The 15,958-nt window shown below is 34.6% G+C and overlaps 1 protein-coding gene across 13 annotated transcripts in view; it reads right to left on the bottom strand.

The window, feature by feature from the left end:
- Positions 1–15,958, bottom strand: part of CCNT2 (cyclin T2) — a 44,413-nt gene that overhangs the window by 11,598 nt on the left and 16,857 nt on the right. For 4 of the 13 annotated variants that reach the window (XM_025430183.3, XM_025430203.3, XM_025430193.3 and 1 more), the window contains 4 exons: positions 8,869–8,997; positions 6,887–6,947; positions 4,292–4,354; positions 1,070–1,115 (listed from right to left, as the gene is read on the bottom strand). In XM_025430183.3, coding sequence (XP_025285968.1) covers positions 1,070–1,115; positions 4,292–4,354; positions 6,887–6,947; positions 8,869–8,997 — 299 coding nt within the window. Of the gene's footprint in view, positions 1–750; positions 1,116–1,235; positions 1,330–4,291; positions 4,355–6,886; positions 6,948–8,868; positions 8,998–10,488; positions 10,508–10,693; positions 10,713–11,649; positions 11,817–12,366; positions 12,509–12,908; positions 13,023–15,958 lie in introns of those variants that run through there. The other 9 variants (XM_035702358.2, XM_025430217.3, XM_025430224.3 and 6 more) reach the window with 8 other exon arrangements.

Genomic DNA, 15,958 nt, shown 5'->3' with positions numbered 1-15,958 from the left:
CTCCTTTTTGGCGAAGCCACAGAGAAAACTTACCTTTTGGTGAAGAGCTGCAAGGCCCAATGCTGCCATACACTAGAAGAATGCTATCTTTCTCCTATTATATGCCCCAAACTGGGCACTAACATGTGACAACTAGCCTTTTCTAACCAATGTTTTATATTTAGTACTTTCTTTTTTGTTGTTCAAAATTTCTAGGGATAGAGATTAAATTCCAACAACATATACCTAAGAAAATATATTGGCATTTGCCAATCCAATGTTTTACATAAAACTTAACAGTGTCACAGAAATTGAGGACCACACAATGCTAGTTTGGTCCCCTCCTCCCGAATGACCCATTAAAAAAACAAATTTATGGCATTAATATAATTAACCCAGAACAGAATTATGTATTAGATATTAAAGGCTTTAAAAAAGTTATTCTTTCATTTCTGCTCAGAATTGATGAAAATGTTTATCAACTGCAAACCCACACCATTTTTTCTTTATGTAAACTGAAAAGGAAGTAAGTTTTTTTAAAAAGTAAAAATTGTACTTATGCAAATCTAGGCACTGACAGGACTTGGCTACTTCTGATTTACAACTAGTATTATCTGGGCATTATCTGGAAAAACAACCCAAGTTATATAAATTTTATTTATTAAAAGATACTTTAATGATTATTTTAAAGTTAAGATTGGATCAATGTGAAATTTTAAAAAATATTGTCATTTAACTATAATTGTAAACTAGAAATAGCTTTATACTTACCAAGTTGCTCGAATTTCTACGTTAAGTTTAGCTCTTTGTAATCTTTAGCTGCTATTCAGGCTACCAATTTTAGACTTATGCACTCACAAATCGAGAATATGTCATCAGAAAGCACCACTACACTTCACAATGTGCATTTAACCCCTCTGTGCCAAAAGTCCCTTGTACAATACACCGCAAAGCAGACAGGAAGGTACCACCACAGTAGATGGTCCAGTCTCCTGTTGCAACAAGGGTAAGAGACACATTGAGGGGGCCCTGCATTAAAGGAAGCTATAGTGTGCTACAACAGTGCAACAAAGAGGGTCAGGATAACAACCTGTTGGTAGCCATGAAATAGGATGTCTGTGCCAAATCCTTGCTTGCTGTAAGAAAAGAAAAAAAAAACGAAGACAATACTATCAGCTTTATTGTGCTACCATCAAAAAGTTCTCAACACAACAAAAACTTCAAAGTTTTGTACACAAAAAGTAAATTTTACTTACTACTTACAAATATCACAAGAGCGCCATCATTTTCTATACTACTGAAAATCTTCAACAACATTCACTCAAATGTTTCTTGCTATCCCCCAAAGATCTGAGAAACAAGCCGATTTGCTTTTAGCTAGCCAGTTACAAGGGCTAAACTTGTTACTAAGTTAAGCATCTAGTCAGCTAAAAGTTGCAATAAAGCATTCTCCTGGATTTAAAAAAAAAAAAAAAGAAGAAGAAGAAGAAGAAAAGATTTTGAAGTCTAATACAAAATACAAAGAGTTGCCTGCCAGACTTAATCCTCAGTCATCATATTTAAGTTGGCTTAAGTACTTCCATCCAAAGAAAAGAAAACAAAACAAACCCCCACCCCCCAAACTCAAGAGAGCACAAACTGCCCAGTTTTTCATGCTACTAAGCAACAACAAGGAATAAACAACCTAGAAACATCCTAAGGGTATAGATATAGAAAACTACACTGAATATATATTTTTTATAGAATCCAATTGTCAACTTTAGAAAAGATATAAGTACTCTAGGGAATCAGGATGCTTCAGCATGGTCCCCAAAGGAAAAGCAAATTTTAACTAGCTTTTAAGACATTGAAATTGAAAACAGTATCCCACTCACTTTATCTATATCGTATTCTTCCCGATAGGGATTCTGGTGCTATAATTTCCCCTTTTCCCCCAATTACATTCATAATCATTGATGTACCTTATCCCTCTGCTCACCTAGGATCAGTTTACCTCAACTCACCCCTCTCTAACAGGCCTATTTTTTTCATGGCACCTGTAATCCCTGCTGCCCCTTGTGGATCACCAACATAAGGGATACAAAAGGGATTTGGGCTTAGCAGAGTTGTGCTAAGGAAGAGTGTCAAAGCATCAGATGTCTTGGAGGCAGTGTGACTTATGTATGGCATTCTTTCCTGGTGGGGAGGGAAGGAGAAATCACAGAAATGAAAGGTCCCTGTAAAATGACATTAGCCAATTCTGCAGCAAAGTAGCATAATATTGACTTTCTCATCTCCAGAGGGGGTGGGACAGGGGGAGAAGAATTTTAAAGAAACCAAACCATTTACCACCCCCATATCCCCAAAGAATCAAAATATGTAGAGAAGGAAGTAAAAATAATTTTAAATTGCCATAGCAGTTTTCACCTCAGAATATATCTAAATTTAATAACCTATCAACAGTGTGCAATAGAGGAAGAATGTAGGAAAAATGTTCTTTTGTTAGCTGAAAATTTTAACAGAGCAAAGAAAAACAGACACCAAACATGAAAGAATGTTTTTAAATGGAGTGAGATGTAAACTATAGTTACCTGAAATGTTAGTCAGACAAAATGGAAGTTAAACATATGTAAGATTTGCACTAAAATTTAAGAATCGGTCACATTTTAACCATTAAGAACAAAAAATTAAGATTTAAATGTTCTGCTTTGGATAAAACCTCAAATTTCTAGTTTTTGTGAGTTTTTAAAAAACTTACTATCCAACTTTGCAAATGAATGAACTTGATGTCTCTAGCTTTAGATATAGGGGAACATGCAAAAAAAGCTACTGAATTCTGATTAAGGATCTTTAAGGATGACTCAAATTTCACAATGATATTAATCTGAAAATCCACTTTCATCTCAAAGTACATATATATATATATTTATTTTAACCTATAAAAATATCTTTTTTCTATCTTTTTTTCATTAGGCTTAAAGGAAAGTTACATGGACTCCTCATTATTCTGACCAAACAGCTTATTCTTTCAAGTTTACAGGAAAACTACTCTAACTTTTCCTTCTTAATTCAAACAGATACACTAGTTACCTACATAATTCTATACTACACGGTAATTCTGGGGATAAAAATAAGCTCTAAATTATATTCTGATAACCATGAACTACAGGAACCATAATTAATTATGTTCTATGAGTCATAACATGTACTAGCTATTTGGATCATGTACTAGCTATTAGAATCAACTGGACTTTCAGAAGTCCAGTTCTTTTTTTTTTTAGAAGTCCAGTTCTTAACAACGACATTGTGACAACAGATTTGTTTTAAATATAGCCATTAACATATGAATTCAATTTAAAATGAATAAATAAACTTAAAATATTCAGATAAACACTAAAAAAACAAAGCAAAGCCCTTATTAGTCTTACCCATTTTGTTTAGAATAAACCTAAAGAAGTCTGGGGGTAAAAGAATGAAATTGCAGAATCTCATTTTCAAAAAGTAACAGAAAAAGGCACAATGAAGGTTCCAAGCGTTTCTTCTTAGTACATTAACACTTCAAATGGGAAACAGCAAAGTAGAAGTAGTGTAACAACATGCAACTACTTAAAGAATATTTCTAGGGATACAAGAACAGATACATAGGATTCATTAACAAGAGTAGAAAAATGTGTACCACATGCTTTATAAACAGTAAAGCAAACAATACAAAAAGTTCCTACTCCTGTTTTAAAAGGTTTAATAGGCACATCACATGCTGTCTGTAGCATACTATTTCCCTATTACACACACAAAGGAAATTATTTTCAGTAATGCTAAAGAACTTTGAAAAATGCATTAAGTCAATTTTGTTCAAATGAATATGGGGAAAATATTTCCAAAATGGCAAATCTGCTAAGACAATTTTTATCTGAAAATCTGAGGGTGGCCTCCAAATTCTTAAATTATAATCATTGTTTAGAAGTCAATGAAAGTTTGAGATAGACCAGAAATTTTCTGCATGTATATATTGATGGCCAACTTCTTAAATATTAAATGAAATGAGAATGGCTTAGCCCAATGGGGAGGTAGGATAAAGTCTTAATATTTGGAAGCCCTCCAATTTTTAGTGAACAGAAATTCTCCTGTAAGTTTATTTATTTTTCTCCTGTAAGTTTAAAGGAAGCTAATTCACCAGGTAGAACCACATACAGAAGTAGATGAATAGGTAGATGGAGAACACCAAAAGATGTTGTTTCAAAACATTTCTCCTATTTTAATAAAACTCATTCAAATCAACTATAGACAATAAAAAGCATTAGTACTTAATTTAGAAGTTTCAAAGATCACTTACCTCTTACTAACTGGGTACATTTCACCACATCTGTGTGTGGATGTTCAATGGTGATCTCAAAACCTGAAATGAAAAGCACTTTTTTCCCAATCACTTACCACACTACAATACTTGCCTGAGAAATGTCATTCATCAGCACAACCATAAATGTGTAATATACTGTTCATTATTAAAAAGATCCAAAGACAAAGTTATTTTTTGTCACTGATAATGCTCATTATACTTTCAATGACAAGAAATAATTTCTCAGAAACAATGTTCCATTTAATGAAAATTGGTAACACTTATTTATAGATTGGGGGAATACTTATTAAAAATTCTGAGTTTGAGATTACCCTAAGGTTAAAAACAAACGAAAATTATGGAAATTACAACTATTATGCAAAGAATTCAACTATGTAACATATTTGTAAAATGTATTCCAACTCTTTCAGAAGATGTGAACAGAGTATTCTCATAAATATGATCCCTGAGCTATAGTGGGAGAAAAGGCCTTTTGGGATGCCTCAGCAGTTGAGCGTCTGCCTTCGACTCAGGCCGTGATCCTAGAGTTCCGGGATCGAGTCCCACATCAGGCTCCAGCAGGGAGCCTGCTTCTCCCTCTGCCTGGGTCTCTCATGAACAAATAAATAAATAGATCTTAAAAAAAAAAAAAAAAAAAAAGACCTTTTAAATGTTTATAGTCCTCTTATTTTCTTAGTATTTAGTATGCCGTAGATGAAAGGGTTCCAACCAGTTAGATTATAACTACATTTCACTGATAATATAAGTTATTAAAACAAATGAATCGGGATGCCTGGGTGGCTTAACAGTTGAGCATCTTTCTGCCTTTGGCCCAGGGCGTGATCCCAGAGTCCTGGGATTGAGTTCTGCACTGGGCTACACCTGCATGGAGCCTGTTTCTCCCTCTGCCTCTCTCTCTCATAAAAATAAAATCTTTAAAATAAAATAAAAGAACCTGTGGCCTCAAGATTCTTTAAATCACTGTTTTTAAAACCAAAGATAAAATGTTGAAAGAGCTTTCAATGTCTAATCAACCGTTAGGTAGGGCAGGGTTTTTCCTTTTTTTAAAAAAGTGGAGGTCACATCTAGTGTCTTCAGCAGTAGTAAATGAATAACATCCTAACAAAGGGGTAATGTAGATTTTTAAAATTGTTGTGTGATCTATTTATATTTCTACTGTAATTAAACCTGCAAAATCACACTTTAATCAAAACCAGAGAAGTATATCTTATAAATTCTATCATTTCCCTTAAAATAATCTAATTTCCTTTTAACCTTTATTACGCAAATCTTTCTAAATTTCAATTTGTTGTTGTTTTTGTTTTCATTGAGTTCGATTTGCCAACACATAGTATAACACCCAGTGCTCATCCCGTCAAGTGCCCTCCTTAGTGCCCATCACCCAGATACCCCAACCCCCAGACCACCTCCCCTTCTGCAACCTTTTGTTTGTTTCCCAGGGTTAGGAGTCTCTCATGGTTTGTTTTCCTATCTAAATTTCATATTCATAGAATTTTATATAATAAATGCAGTAACATGCTAAATCATTAGATTCGGAGAACAAGACCCCTACTTCTATTTTTATATCTTTTTATACTATAAAAACATCAAGCAAGCTACTTTTTTAAAAAATAAAAAAAGTATGTCATGATGGGAGGCTATGAATATCACACCTCTCTTCAACGACTAGGAATGGAGTAATAAATAACTACCATAGTGAATAATGGTTACTTCTAATGCATACACTATGTGGTACATGTTATTTATACTCATATCTTCAACTTCACAATGTTAAGGCAGACATATACAGAATGGAGGTATGAAAGGTAAAACAACTTTGCTGAATTTTACAAAGCAAGTCAAAGGGCTACAGATTTTTTTTTTTTTATAGTCACACACACAGAGAGAGAGAGAGAGACGGGGGGGAGGGGGGGGCGGGGGCGGGGCAGAGACATAGGCAGAGGGAGAAGCAGGCTCCATGCACCGGGAGCCTGACGTGGGATTCGATCCCCGGTCTCCAGGATCACGCCCTGGGCCAAAGGCAGGCGCTAAACCGCTGCGCCACCCAGGGATTCCCAGGGCTACAGATTTTTAAACCAAGATCTCCATAAAGGCCATGTTACTCCCGTCACACATTGCTAAGTTCTTCTTGAAGTAATCTATGACTTCGCACAAGACAAAATTTCTTAGGTCTCAATTTCCAAAATGATAAAGTGAAAGATTAGAATGATCTTTAGCAATCACTTAAATTGCACAAAACTTGCAGACGATATAACTTTTAGAAAAGGATGATCAACGTTTAAATAACTGTGTCACATTAAAAGTGTGATAAATTCATTAAATACTGACTCTAAGAATATTTGCACACACTATAATCATATGCAATCTTTCACAATGAAAACTATGTTTACCATTCAATTAATTATGCCAAATGAAATTTTTTAAAAAATGGTTTCCTAATAACCAGGCAATACCATTCTGGTCCCATACCTTGTTTTAAAACGACACTGTCTTCAATGATAAAATTATTCCATCTTTAGAATACTGTACTGTAGAGCACACATAAAAACAGTATCTGACATAAATACATACCTAGGGTTTGTAGCATTATGGTTTCAAGTAAAACCAGTTCTTGAGTCTGTTGAAGGTAAGCCTGTCAGGTAAAAATAATAACATTAAAATGATTAAGATAAACACTACTAGACTACGGGACCGTTAAATCTCATAAAAATTACAGACATTACAAAAGAACCAGAGTAGTTTGGAAACATAAAGGAAATAAATTGAGGGTGACAGAGAAATCCTATTTTCTGCAACCAATCTAAACTGAATTACTTCTAATATAGGATATGTAAAGCAAGGTAAAACAAAAAACAACAAAACCCCTAAAAAGACAACAATAACATGAAAGGAGGTAGAGCTTAACTTAAAGTAACACTGTCCAGCCTATAATATAACACTTCACATGGGCACTGGTACTTCAAGACACATAAGATAGGCAGCACCTCTTCAGGTAAGAACACTAAATTCAAACCTGCCTGCAGAGAAAAGGCATATCAACTCAGTCTAAGATATTTCATGTGGTAATTCCTTGATGGTCAGAGTAAGTCAGTGAGTTCTTTTTTACAAACCTTCTGTCTTCAGAAAAGACAAAATACAATCAAAGCAAACCCTCAAATCTCTAGATTAAAACACTTTGGATGTAAAATACCAAAAGAATTTATCGTACACCCACAGGGAAATAGAGGACCTTCTCTTTCAACTTCAACAAATCATTCCCTTAGGGCAATTACTCTGGGAATAAAGAGTATGAAAAATTTCTACCATTATCAAATTTCTTAAATTATGACGACTGAGTAAGGTGATTAAAATAATACATCATATCTAAATATTCAAGTAAGGATATGCTGCTAAACTCAGTGAAAAGCACCTTTCTGTCTCATTATGAAAAGGTCACAAAGATGATTTTTTTAAAAACAGATTTCTATTATTTGAATAATATCAAGTATTTATCAAAAATAATTCTGAATTTTTAAAGTTAATAAAAATTAGAAGAACAATCTCTGAATAATCACAGTCTTTATTACCAAATGATTACATTAGTATCTCACTCCCTTAAAGCCAACATCTAAGATAAAACTTGTCAATAAAAAGTCAGATATATTTTTAAAAAGTCAGATATACTTAATCTGGACCTTAAGATTGAACTAAATGAAAGTGAACGGATACAATCTAGCACTCATTCAGTAGTTAAAAGTTCCTGATAAAGGAACACATCCATAATACAAATGCTGGGAAAGTGAATTTAAAGGTCTAGGGATCCCTGGGTGGCTCAGAGGTTTAGCGCCTGCCTTTGGTCCAGGGCGCAATCCTGGAGTCCTGGGATCAAGTCCCGCATTGGGCTCCCGGCATGGAGCCTGCTTCTCCCTCTGTCTGTGTTTCTGCCTCTCTCTCTCTCTCACAAATAAATCTATCTTAAAAAAAAAAAAAGTCTAGAATTCTACCTTCTGTTATAACACTTTAAAATGGCACTTTCAAACAAGGTCTGTTAAAATGTTGATGATGAACAAGTTCTTCAAAACTTGCATTACTCTTAACGAAAATTACAATATAAAAAAAAAAACCCTCTCGTGAAAGGATAGTAAAATAGCATCTTTATGTGTCAGTATCAGATAACTATTGGTATACATGCATTAACCAAGAACAACTCTGTATAATTACTATTTACTGATCTAGGGACAAGTCCAGAGGTTTTTCTTTCCTTTTCTTTTTTTTTTTTTCATTGCTGACAATTTTAGAGGGTTATCTCTGGTCTCAAATGGACCCAAACAACAGAGGTGATATGACTTACCCTCTACATATACCATAGGTTTGCTGTGAGGATAATCAGCAAAACATGAAACACTTGTAAACCACCCTTGAATCATAACCTTAACATGATTCAGAATGACACTGAAATTCATGTACATACACAAAATGTTTTGTTAGATTACTCCCTGGTTATTATATTCCTAAATGATAAAAGAAATAATCAGCAGTTGGAAGGCAACACCAATTGAATTATTTTTACATACATCACATTTAGTATCCAGCAGTGGCTCTAGGGGATGAAGACAAGCATGTGCTACTTTGATAACATGTTCAAGTTTTCGAGCCTGTTCTTCCACTTTTGCAGCCAAAAATAATGCGGTAGGTGATATTATCTGCAGAAAAGATAAAAATTTGATGATCTAAAAGTAAAAAATTTTGGAAAAACCTTCTACTTTCTAAGGGAGGGGCGTGCAAGGAAGGAATGTAGTTTTAAAAGTATAAATTGTGAGTTAGGCTATAACAAAATTGATATATAAGAGTTTTAATAAAGTGATTCATTAAATAGAACTAGTTACCTTAGTCTATAAAACCTGCTTTACTTGTTTTGCAAACAGAATACGAAAGGGAAGAAGGAAAAAGACTTCTACTTGGGCTAACTGAAAGAAACTTTATATCATATATTAATATTTATTGTAGAAGTAAAGGGGTTAAAAAAAAAAAACTCAAGCAAAATAAAGCCATAGTTTTAAAAAATATGCATAGTAGATAAATATACCCAGATTTTCCTTCGTTTTAGTTATAGCCACTACTTTCTAGGGTTTTTTTAAATGAATCAACAATTCATTGTGTGGCTAAGAGCTATACAATATTGCCTTTGGGACAGAAAAAGGATCTATGAGGCAAAGATTTGGAAGATTTGGAATGTGAAATTGCTACCTAGTGTCTCTATTACTTCACTACAGCAGTATTAAAAGTGGCTTTTTTAAACCAGGATATAACATGTAAGATAAATCAATAGAGTAGAAACATTGCCAACAGGAGATCAAGAAGTAAGCAATTTTTTTTAGCTTTAGTAAGTTTTATGTTCTTGGGATTGAAGTATAAGAACATAACTTTACAAAGATACTAAGAGAAATCAATTTTGATCAATATTTACCCAAAAAGTTAGTTTAATAAACCAAATTAATTGTGGACTCAGAAAATATGCTTATTCTAAATTCAAATAACCTAAGATTACACAGAAGAAATTTCTCATGGGAAGATGATTTCTAAATCTCAAGAGTCAGATTATTTTCCAAGAGATGAATGCCTGAGTCTCACTGTATGGGGCATTATCAATCACTATATAGAAACAATGCCAAAAGAGGGAGGGGAGGAGAGAAAGAGATATAAATCATGCTACATGATTTGGGTAGTTAACATGAAGAGAAATTTTCTGATACAAAAAAGTGGACTCTCTTCTCTTTTAAAATAATTTACAAATAATGCCGAGCCATGAAATTTAACCACTGGATTTGGATTTTTGGATCTGAAAGGGACCTTCCTAGTCCAACTGCATTTGCTGATGAGTAAATGGAGTAAAAATGACTTCAAGCAATTCTCTTCCTGGGATCCCTGTGTGGCGCAGCGGTTTGGCGCCTGCCTTTGGCCCAGGGCGCAGTCCTGGAGACCCGGGATCGAATCCCACGTCGGGCTCCCGGTGCATGGAGCCTGCTTCTCCCTCTGCCTATGTCTCTGCCTCTCTCTCTCTCTCTGTATGACTATCATAAATAAATTAAAAAAAAATTAAAAAAAAAAAAAAAGAAATTCTCTTCCTGATGTATACGTGTTTAAAACAGACCTAAAATCAAGTGAGTTTGGCTCTGAACAACCAGTAATGTTACCTTAAAAGGACTGAGTAATTTCAACTTGAACTTTCAACTTATTTCCATCTTTTAAAACTAAAATTACAACAAGGAAAAGATGTAAAAATTGAGAATGCTCAAAAAAGCAACTTCTTAATTTTCAAAGACTTAGAATAAACAAATGTTATTCTTTACAACAGATTTAGTTATGCAACATCAAAATTAGTTAATATTCTTGAAATACCAGCTAAATAGCAGTCACGCATGGGTTTTTCTGAAAGAGAGAGAGTACAAGAGAGTGTTCAGTTATTTCTTCCACATACTAAAGATTTCCGATACTGCTACCTACTTCGTTTGATTAATTCCTTTTCTATTTAAAGGCTTACCTCATTCTAAGGAAAATTCCTGAGTCAGACTGAAGCACCCTTCCTTATTCAATAGGAAGCTGCATATTTCTATTATTGTACTTTCACTGTATTCTAACTTCTGGCTTATTAATTTTGTCTGTCCTACCAGTCTAGGAGCAGCTTAAATATAGAGACTGAATTACTCATTCATGTTCCCATTGTCTCCCATTGTGCAGCTGCTGTTCAATATATTTGTCAAATGAATGCGGATAATCCACATGTAAATATAAAGGCACCGATATTAAATTCAAAGTATTCCAAATCCCACAGTAAAAATCTAAGAGCCAAAACCAAGGTAAGAAATGCAAGAAACAATGAAGATACTCTCAGTTTCCCACGATCTCTCACTTTTTATCTAATTCATGTTTAAGAGGGGAATAGCTGAGCCAGTCATCAAATGCTGGAACTATTTACTAAAGAGTGAAGCAATACAGGCTCAAGTCAAATGCCAAATTAGACTGAACTCAATACTTAAACTTCCTTCCTAACTGCCAGATGATCCAGGATTTCTCTTACTCGTCTAAAAGATACCTCTAATAGTCTCCAATGAGTTCTTCTTGGTAAAATCTCTTAGGATTCCCAGTCACTGCTTCATTCTCTTCAGACTTTTTGTAAGCCTCAATAATATCAAGAAATACTTTCAAACCACACAGCTTTTCTCCTTACAAGTAGTCTCAATGGAAACAAAGTATGTGTACTAGTGAATGGTTCTAAAATTCTACAAATAATTAAAAAAATTAAATGTTCAGAGAGCTAAGCAATGATCTTCAGGGTAGATTCCTGGTTTATTTACCCACACTCCTCACAGAAGTCTTTCTGTTCCCTCTAAATAGGGCTCAATTCTCATCCTCCTCCAGTGCAACACTAATACCCAACACTCTTCCAAAGTTCCTGGTGAAATCCACTAACTCCATTCACATTTCCTCCTCTACAGCCTGCAAACATTTTACTCCATCAGGGCTGTAAAAACAAAACAAAACAAAACACCTTTTTAGATAAATACTTTGCGAATATCCATGTGAGGCTTTAACTTTAAGGATGACTAAGGAAAATAATCAAGCTAGGTACTTCTGTTTTTTTTTTTTTTTGTATGGACAGCTGATTTTGTTGTATGACTTATTGAAAGGAAAAGAATTCCAAAAGTTTTAAGTAATGGCTATATTATTAGTTGGTCTGTGGCTTTTAAAGGTAAGTATGCTTTTGAAGGCAACAAAAATTAGTGAATGTAAACTTGGTTCAGTCAAAGAATTCACACCAATACTGGAATAGATACTTGGTTCAAATGAGCAAACAACTACAAACTGAGATTTAGTTCACTGGGGAGAGGAACCATGCACTATCCATCTTGCGTTCGGTTATCTAATTTAATAAACTTTCTCAAATTACTATAACTAAAGGAAATAAAACTGACTTTTAAATAGTGTCCAGAATTTGTCAGCCTAGCAGATGTACAACTATTTCAAAGGGATATTACATTCTCAAAACAAGACAAATTTCTACAGAAATATACCATACAAATCATGGAGAGGGGGAGGTAGAGGTGATGAAGCCAGCTGTAGCACAGTAGTCAGGCTGCCTCAGTGGAATCCTGGCTCTGTTATCTGACTAGCCTAGGCAAATTACTTATTCTCTTTGTGGCTCAGTTTCCGCATCTGTAAAATGGGAGAAATAGTATCTGCTTGTAAAATTATGATGAAGATTAAATGAATCAATATATGTAAAGCACTTAGAATAGTGCCCCAGAGTAATAGGACTTAAGTATTATCATTACTATGTTGTAAAGTTAAACTGTGTATTGCTAATGCTGATCTTAAAATTAAAAAGTGATTTAACATGCTTTTAAAAATTCCCTTCTTTCTCGCTCATCATCTTTCTTTCAGTTAAAAGCAATTCTTTAAAGATTCCATGTAATCCTAAACTGATTCAGATACACTAAAATGGTGACACACATGACTACAATGATTACGCATCAATATTCCTTTTGTCCCTTCTCCCTCCAGTTGTTTTCACTCCCTTCTCTTTTTCTCCTCCTTTGTTTGTTTCCATTCCTACCTCTTGAGAATCTGCTTCTCCATCTTTTCTCCTGCCCATTCCTGGTCACTGTCCCCTTTCTGCTCTTGATGCCCTCACTGCTGACATTCTTCACTCTCCACTGATGGCTTCAACCTTGGTATTTGGAAGCAAGGTCAGTTTGAATTAACAAATGCCTGGGTAATTTCTAAATCACTGATGGTGGCTGTATCAGTCAGCTTCAAATGAATCATTCTGGTCTTTATTCATTCAGTAATTAATTTCGTGCAAACAGCTTTTGTGTACATCTGTATTTAAGAACTAGCCACAGCAGCTTTATCACTCAAGTTTAAATTTCCCAATTCAAGAGTCCTAAAAGAAGCAAAGACTTCCATGTACACCTTCTATTTGCTAATATGTCATCAATAGGCTTATTCTAATCTGTTCTTATGTTTCTTTCATCTTTAGGCCCTACAGGCCAATGAAGCCACTTCTGCCCTGTTCCTTAACTGTCCCCAAATTCCCCCACCCTTAGGACTAGGATAACTATTTTCCTGTGCCTTCAAAAGGCTTCACTAACCAATATACAATTAGTTCTAGTTATCACAGCTCACAACTGGGAAATCACATGCCTAAGGCTATAGTTAAAGAAAAATGGTAATGGCATTACTTTAGAAGATGCTCACAAAGGTCTTAGAATAGGAAAAAGTAAGTAGAAACAGACATAATAAGGGGGCAACAGCCCTTCAAAAAAGAAGAAAATAGAGTAAGTCAAAATGTTCATTTGTTCGTTTAACAAAGATCACTAAGCTTGACCAATTAAATTCCAGTACAAGGCTAAGCAGTTTATATCCTTAATTTTGATGCACTGAAAAGACTGACATTCCAGTATTACAGAAAATGTCACTTCCTCAGTCTGGTATTTGTTGTTTTCCTACGCATATGATTATGCATGAGTGTAATGTTGTCAACACTAAATTTAGACTGAGAAATAAAAAAGTCTTCAGGTTAGATATTATTTGGGATTTCTAATTACATCTAAAAGAGAGCTGGTGTAATACAGACAGAAAAATACTAGTATTCAGTACTGCTGAAAAGCAGTGATAATTAAAAGAATAAGGTCTGACTTCCATAGAGTAATTACATGATTTTTTAAAAGTATTTAAATACTTAATGTAACCTGACATTTAAAAATTTATTTAGGGAGCCATGTTACCATTATGAATCTGTTACAAAAATGAAAAAAATTCAACTTAAAAAGTACATGTAGCATTTTGTACTTAAGCCTCTACTCTCCCTTGTAAGCTCCCCACAGGCCAACAAGTCATAGATTATTGTGAAACAAGTTGCATAGATTATGTATTCAAATATTCCAAATAAATCTTTAAAAGTTCACTTTCCTTCAGATGGCTTAACAAATAACTAATTTTACAGAAGACTTCATATCATGGACAGTATTCCCTAAACTGATCTCAGATTCGCACAATCTCGGCAAAATCTCAACTTTTTTTCTGTAGAAATTGACCAGCTGATCCTACAATTCCTATGGAAATGCAAGGGACCCAGAATAGCAAAAACAATCTTAAAAAAGAAAAACAGAGTCAGAAGACTCATACTTCCTGATTTCAAAACTTACTACAAAGTTATAGTAATTAAGACCATGTGGTAATAGTATAAGGAAAGACATAAAGATCATAGAATAGAGATTCCAGAAATAAACATTTAATTTTATGGAGAAAAAAATATCTTTTCAATAAATGGTATTGAGACAACTGTATATCCACATGCAAAAAAAAAAAAAAAAAAAAATGAAGTCAGTCCCCTTTACACCATAAACAAAAACTAATTAAAAATGGCTCATAGACAATAACCAGGGAGGAAATTGAAGCAGTCATCAAAAACCTCCCAAGACACAAAAGTCCAGGGCCAGATGGCTTCCCAGGGGAATTCTATCAAACGTTTAAAGAAGAAACCATACCTATTCTACTAAAGCTGTTTGGAAAGATAGAAAGAGATGGAGTACTTCCAAATTCGTTCTATGAGGCCAGCATCACCTTAATTCCAAAACCAGACAAAGACCCCACCAAAAAGGAGAATTACAGACCAATATCCCTGATGAACATGGATGCAAAAATTCTCAACAAGATACTAGCCAATAGGATCCAACAGTACATTAAGAAAATTATTCACCATGACCAAGTAGGATTTATCCCCGGGACACAAGGCTGGTTCAACACTCGTAAAACAATCAATGTGATTCATCATATCAGCAAGAGAAAAACCAAGAACCATATGATCCTCTCATTAGATGCAGAGAAAGCATTTGACAAAATACAGCATCCATTCCTGATCAAAACTCTTCAGAGTGTAGGGATAGAGGGAACATTCCTCGACATCTTAAAAGCTATCTACGAAAAGCCCACAGCAAATATCATTGTCAATGGGGAAGCACTGGGAGCCTTTCCCCTAAGATCAGGATAAGACAGGGATGTCCACTCTCACCACTGCTACTCAACATACTACTGGAAGTCCTAGCCTCAGCAATCAGACAACAAAAAGACATTAAAGGCATTCAAATTGGCAAAGAAGAAGTCAAACTCTCCCTCTTCGCCGATGACATGATACTCTACATAGAAAACCCAAAAGCCTCCACCCCGATTGCTAGAACTCATACAGCAATTTGGTAGCATGGCAGGATACAAAATCAATGCCCAGAAATCAATGGCATTTCTATACACTAACAATGAGACTGCAGAAGAGAAATTAAGGAGTCAATCCCATTTACAATTGCACCCAAAAGCATAAGATACCTAGGAATAAACCTAACCAAAGAGGTAAAGGATCCATACCCTAAAAACTATAGAACACTTCTGAAAGAAACTGAGGAAGACACAAAGAGATGGAAAAATATTCCATGCTCATGGATTGGCAGAATTAATATTGTGAAAATGTCAATGTTACCCAGGGCAATTTACACGTTTAATGCAATCCCTATCAAAATACCATGGACTTTCTTCAGAGAGTTAGAACAAATTATTTTAAGATTTGTGTGGAATCAGAAAAGACCCCGAATAGCCAGGGGAATTTTAAAA

The sequence above is a fragment of the Canis lupus genome, chromosome 19, assembly GCF_003254725.2.
Source record: "Canis lupus dingo isolate Sandy chromosome 19, ASM325472v2, whole genome shotgun sequence".
NCBI classification, from domain to species: domain Eukaryota; kingdom Metazoa; phylum Chordata; class Mammalia; order Carnivora; family Canidae; genus Canis; species Canis lupus.
The sequence above is the reverse complement of the archived record's forward strand: the minus strand, read 5'-3'. Positions and strand labels throughout refer to the sequence as shown.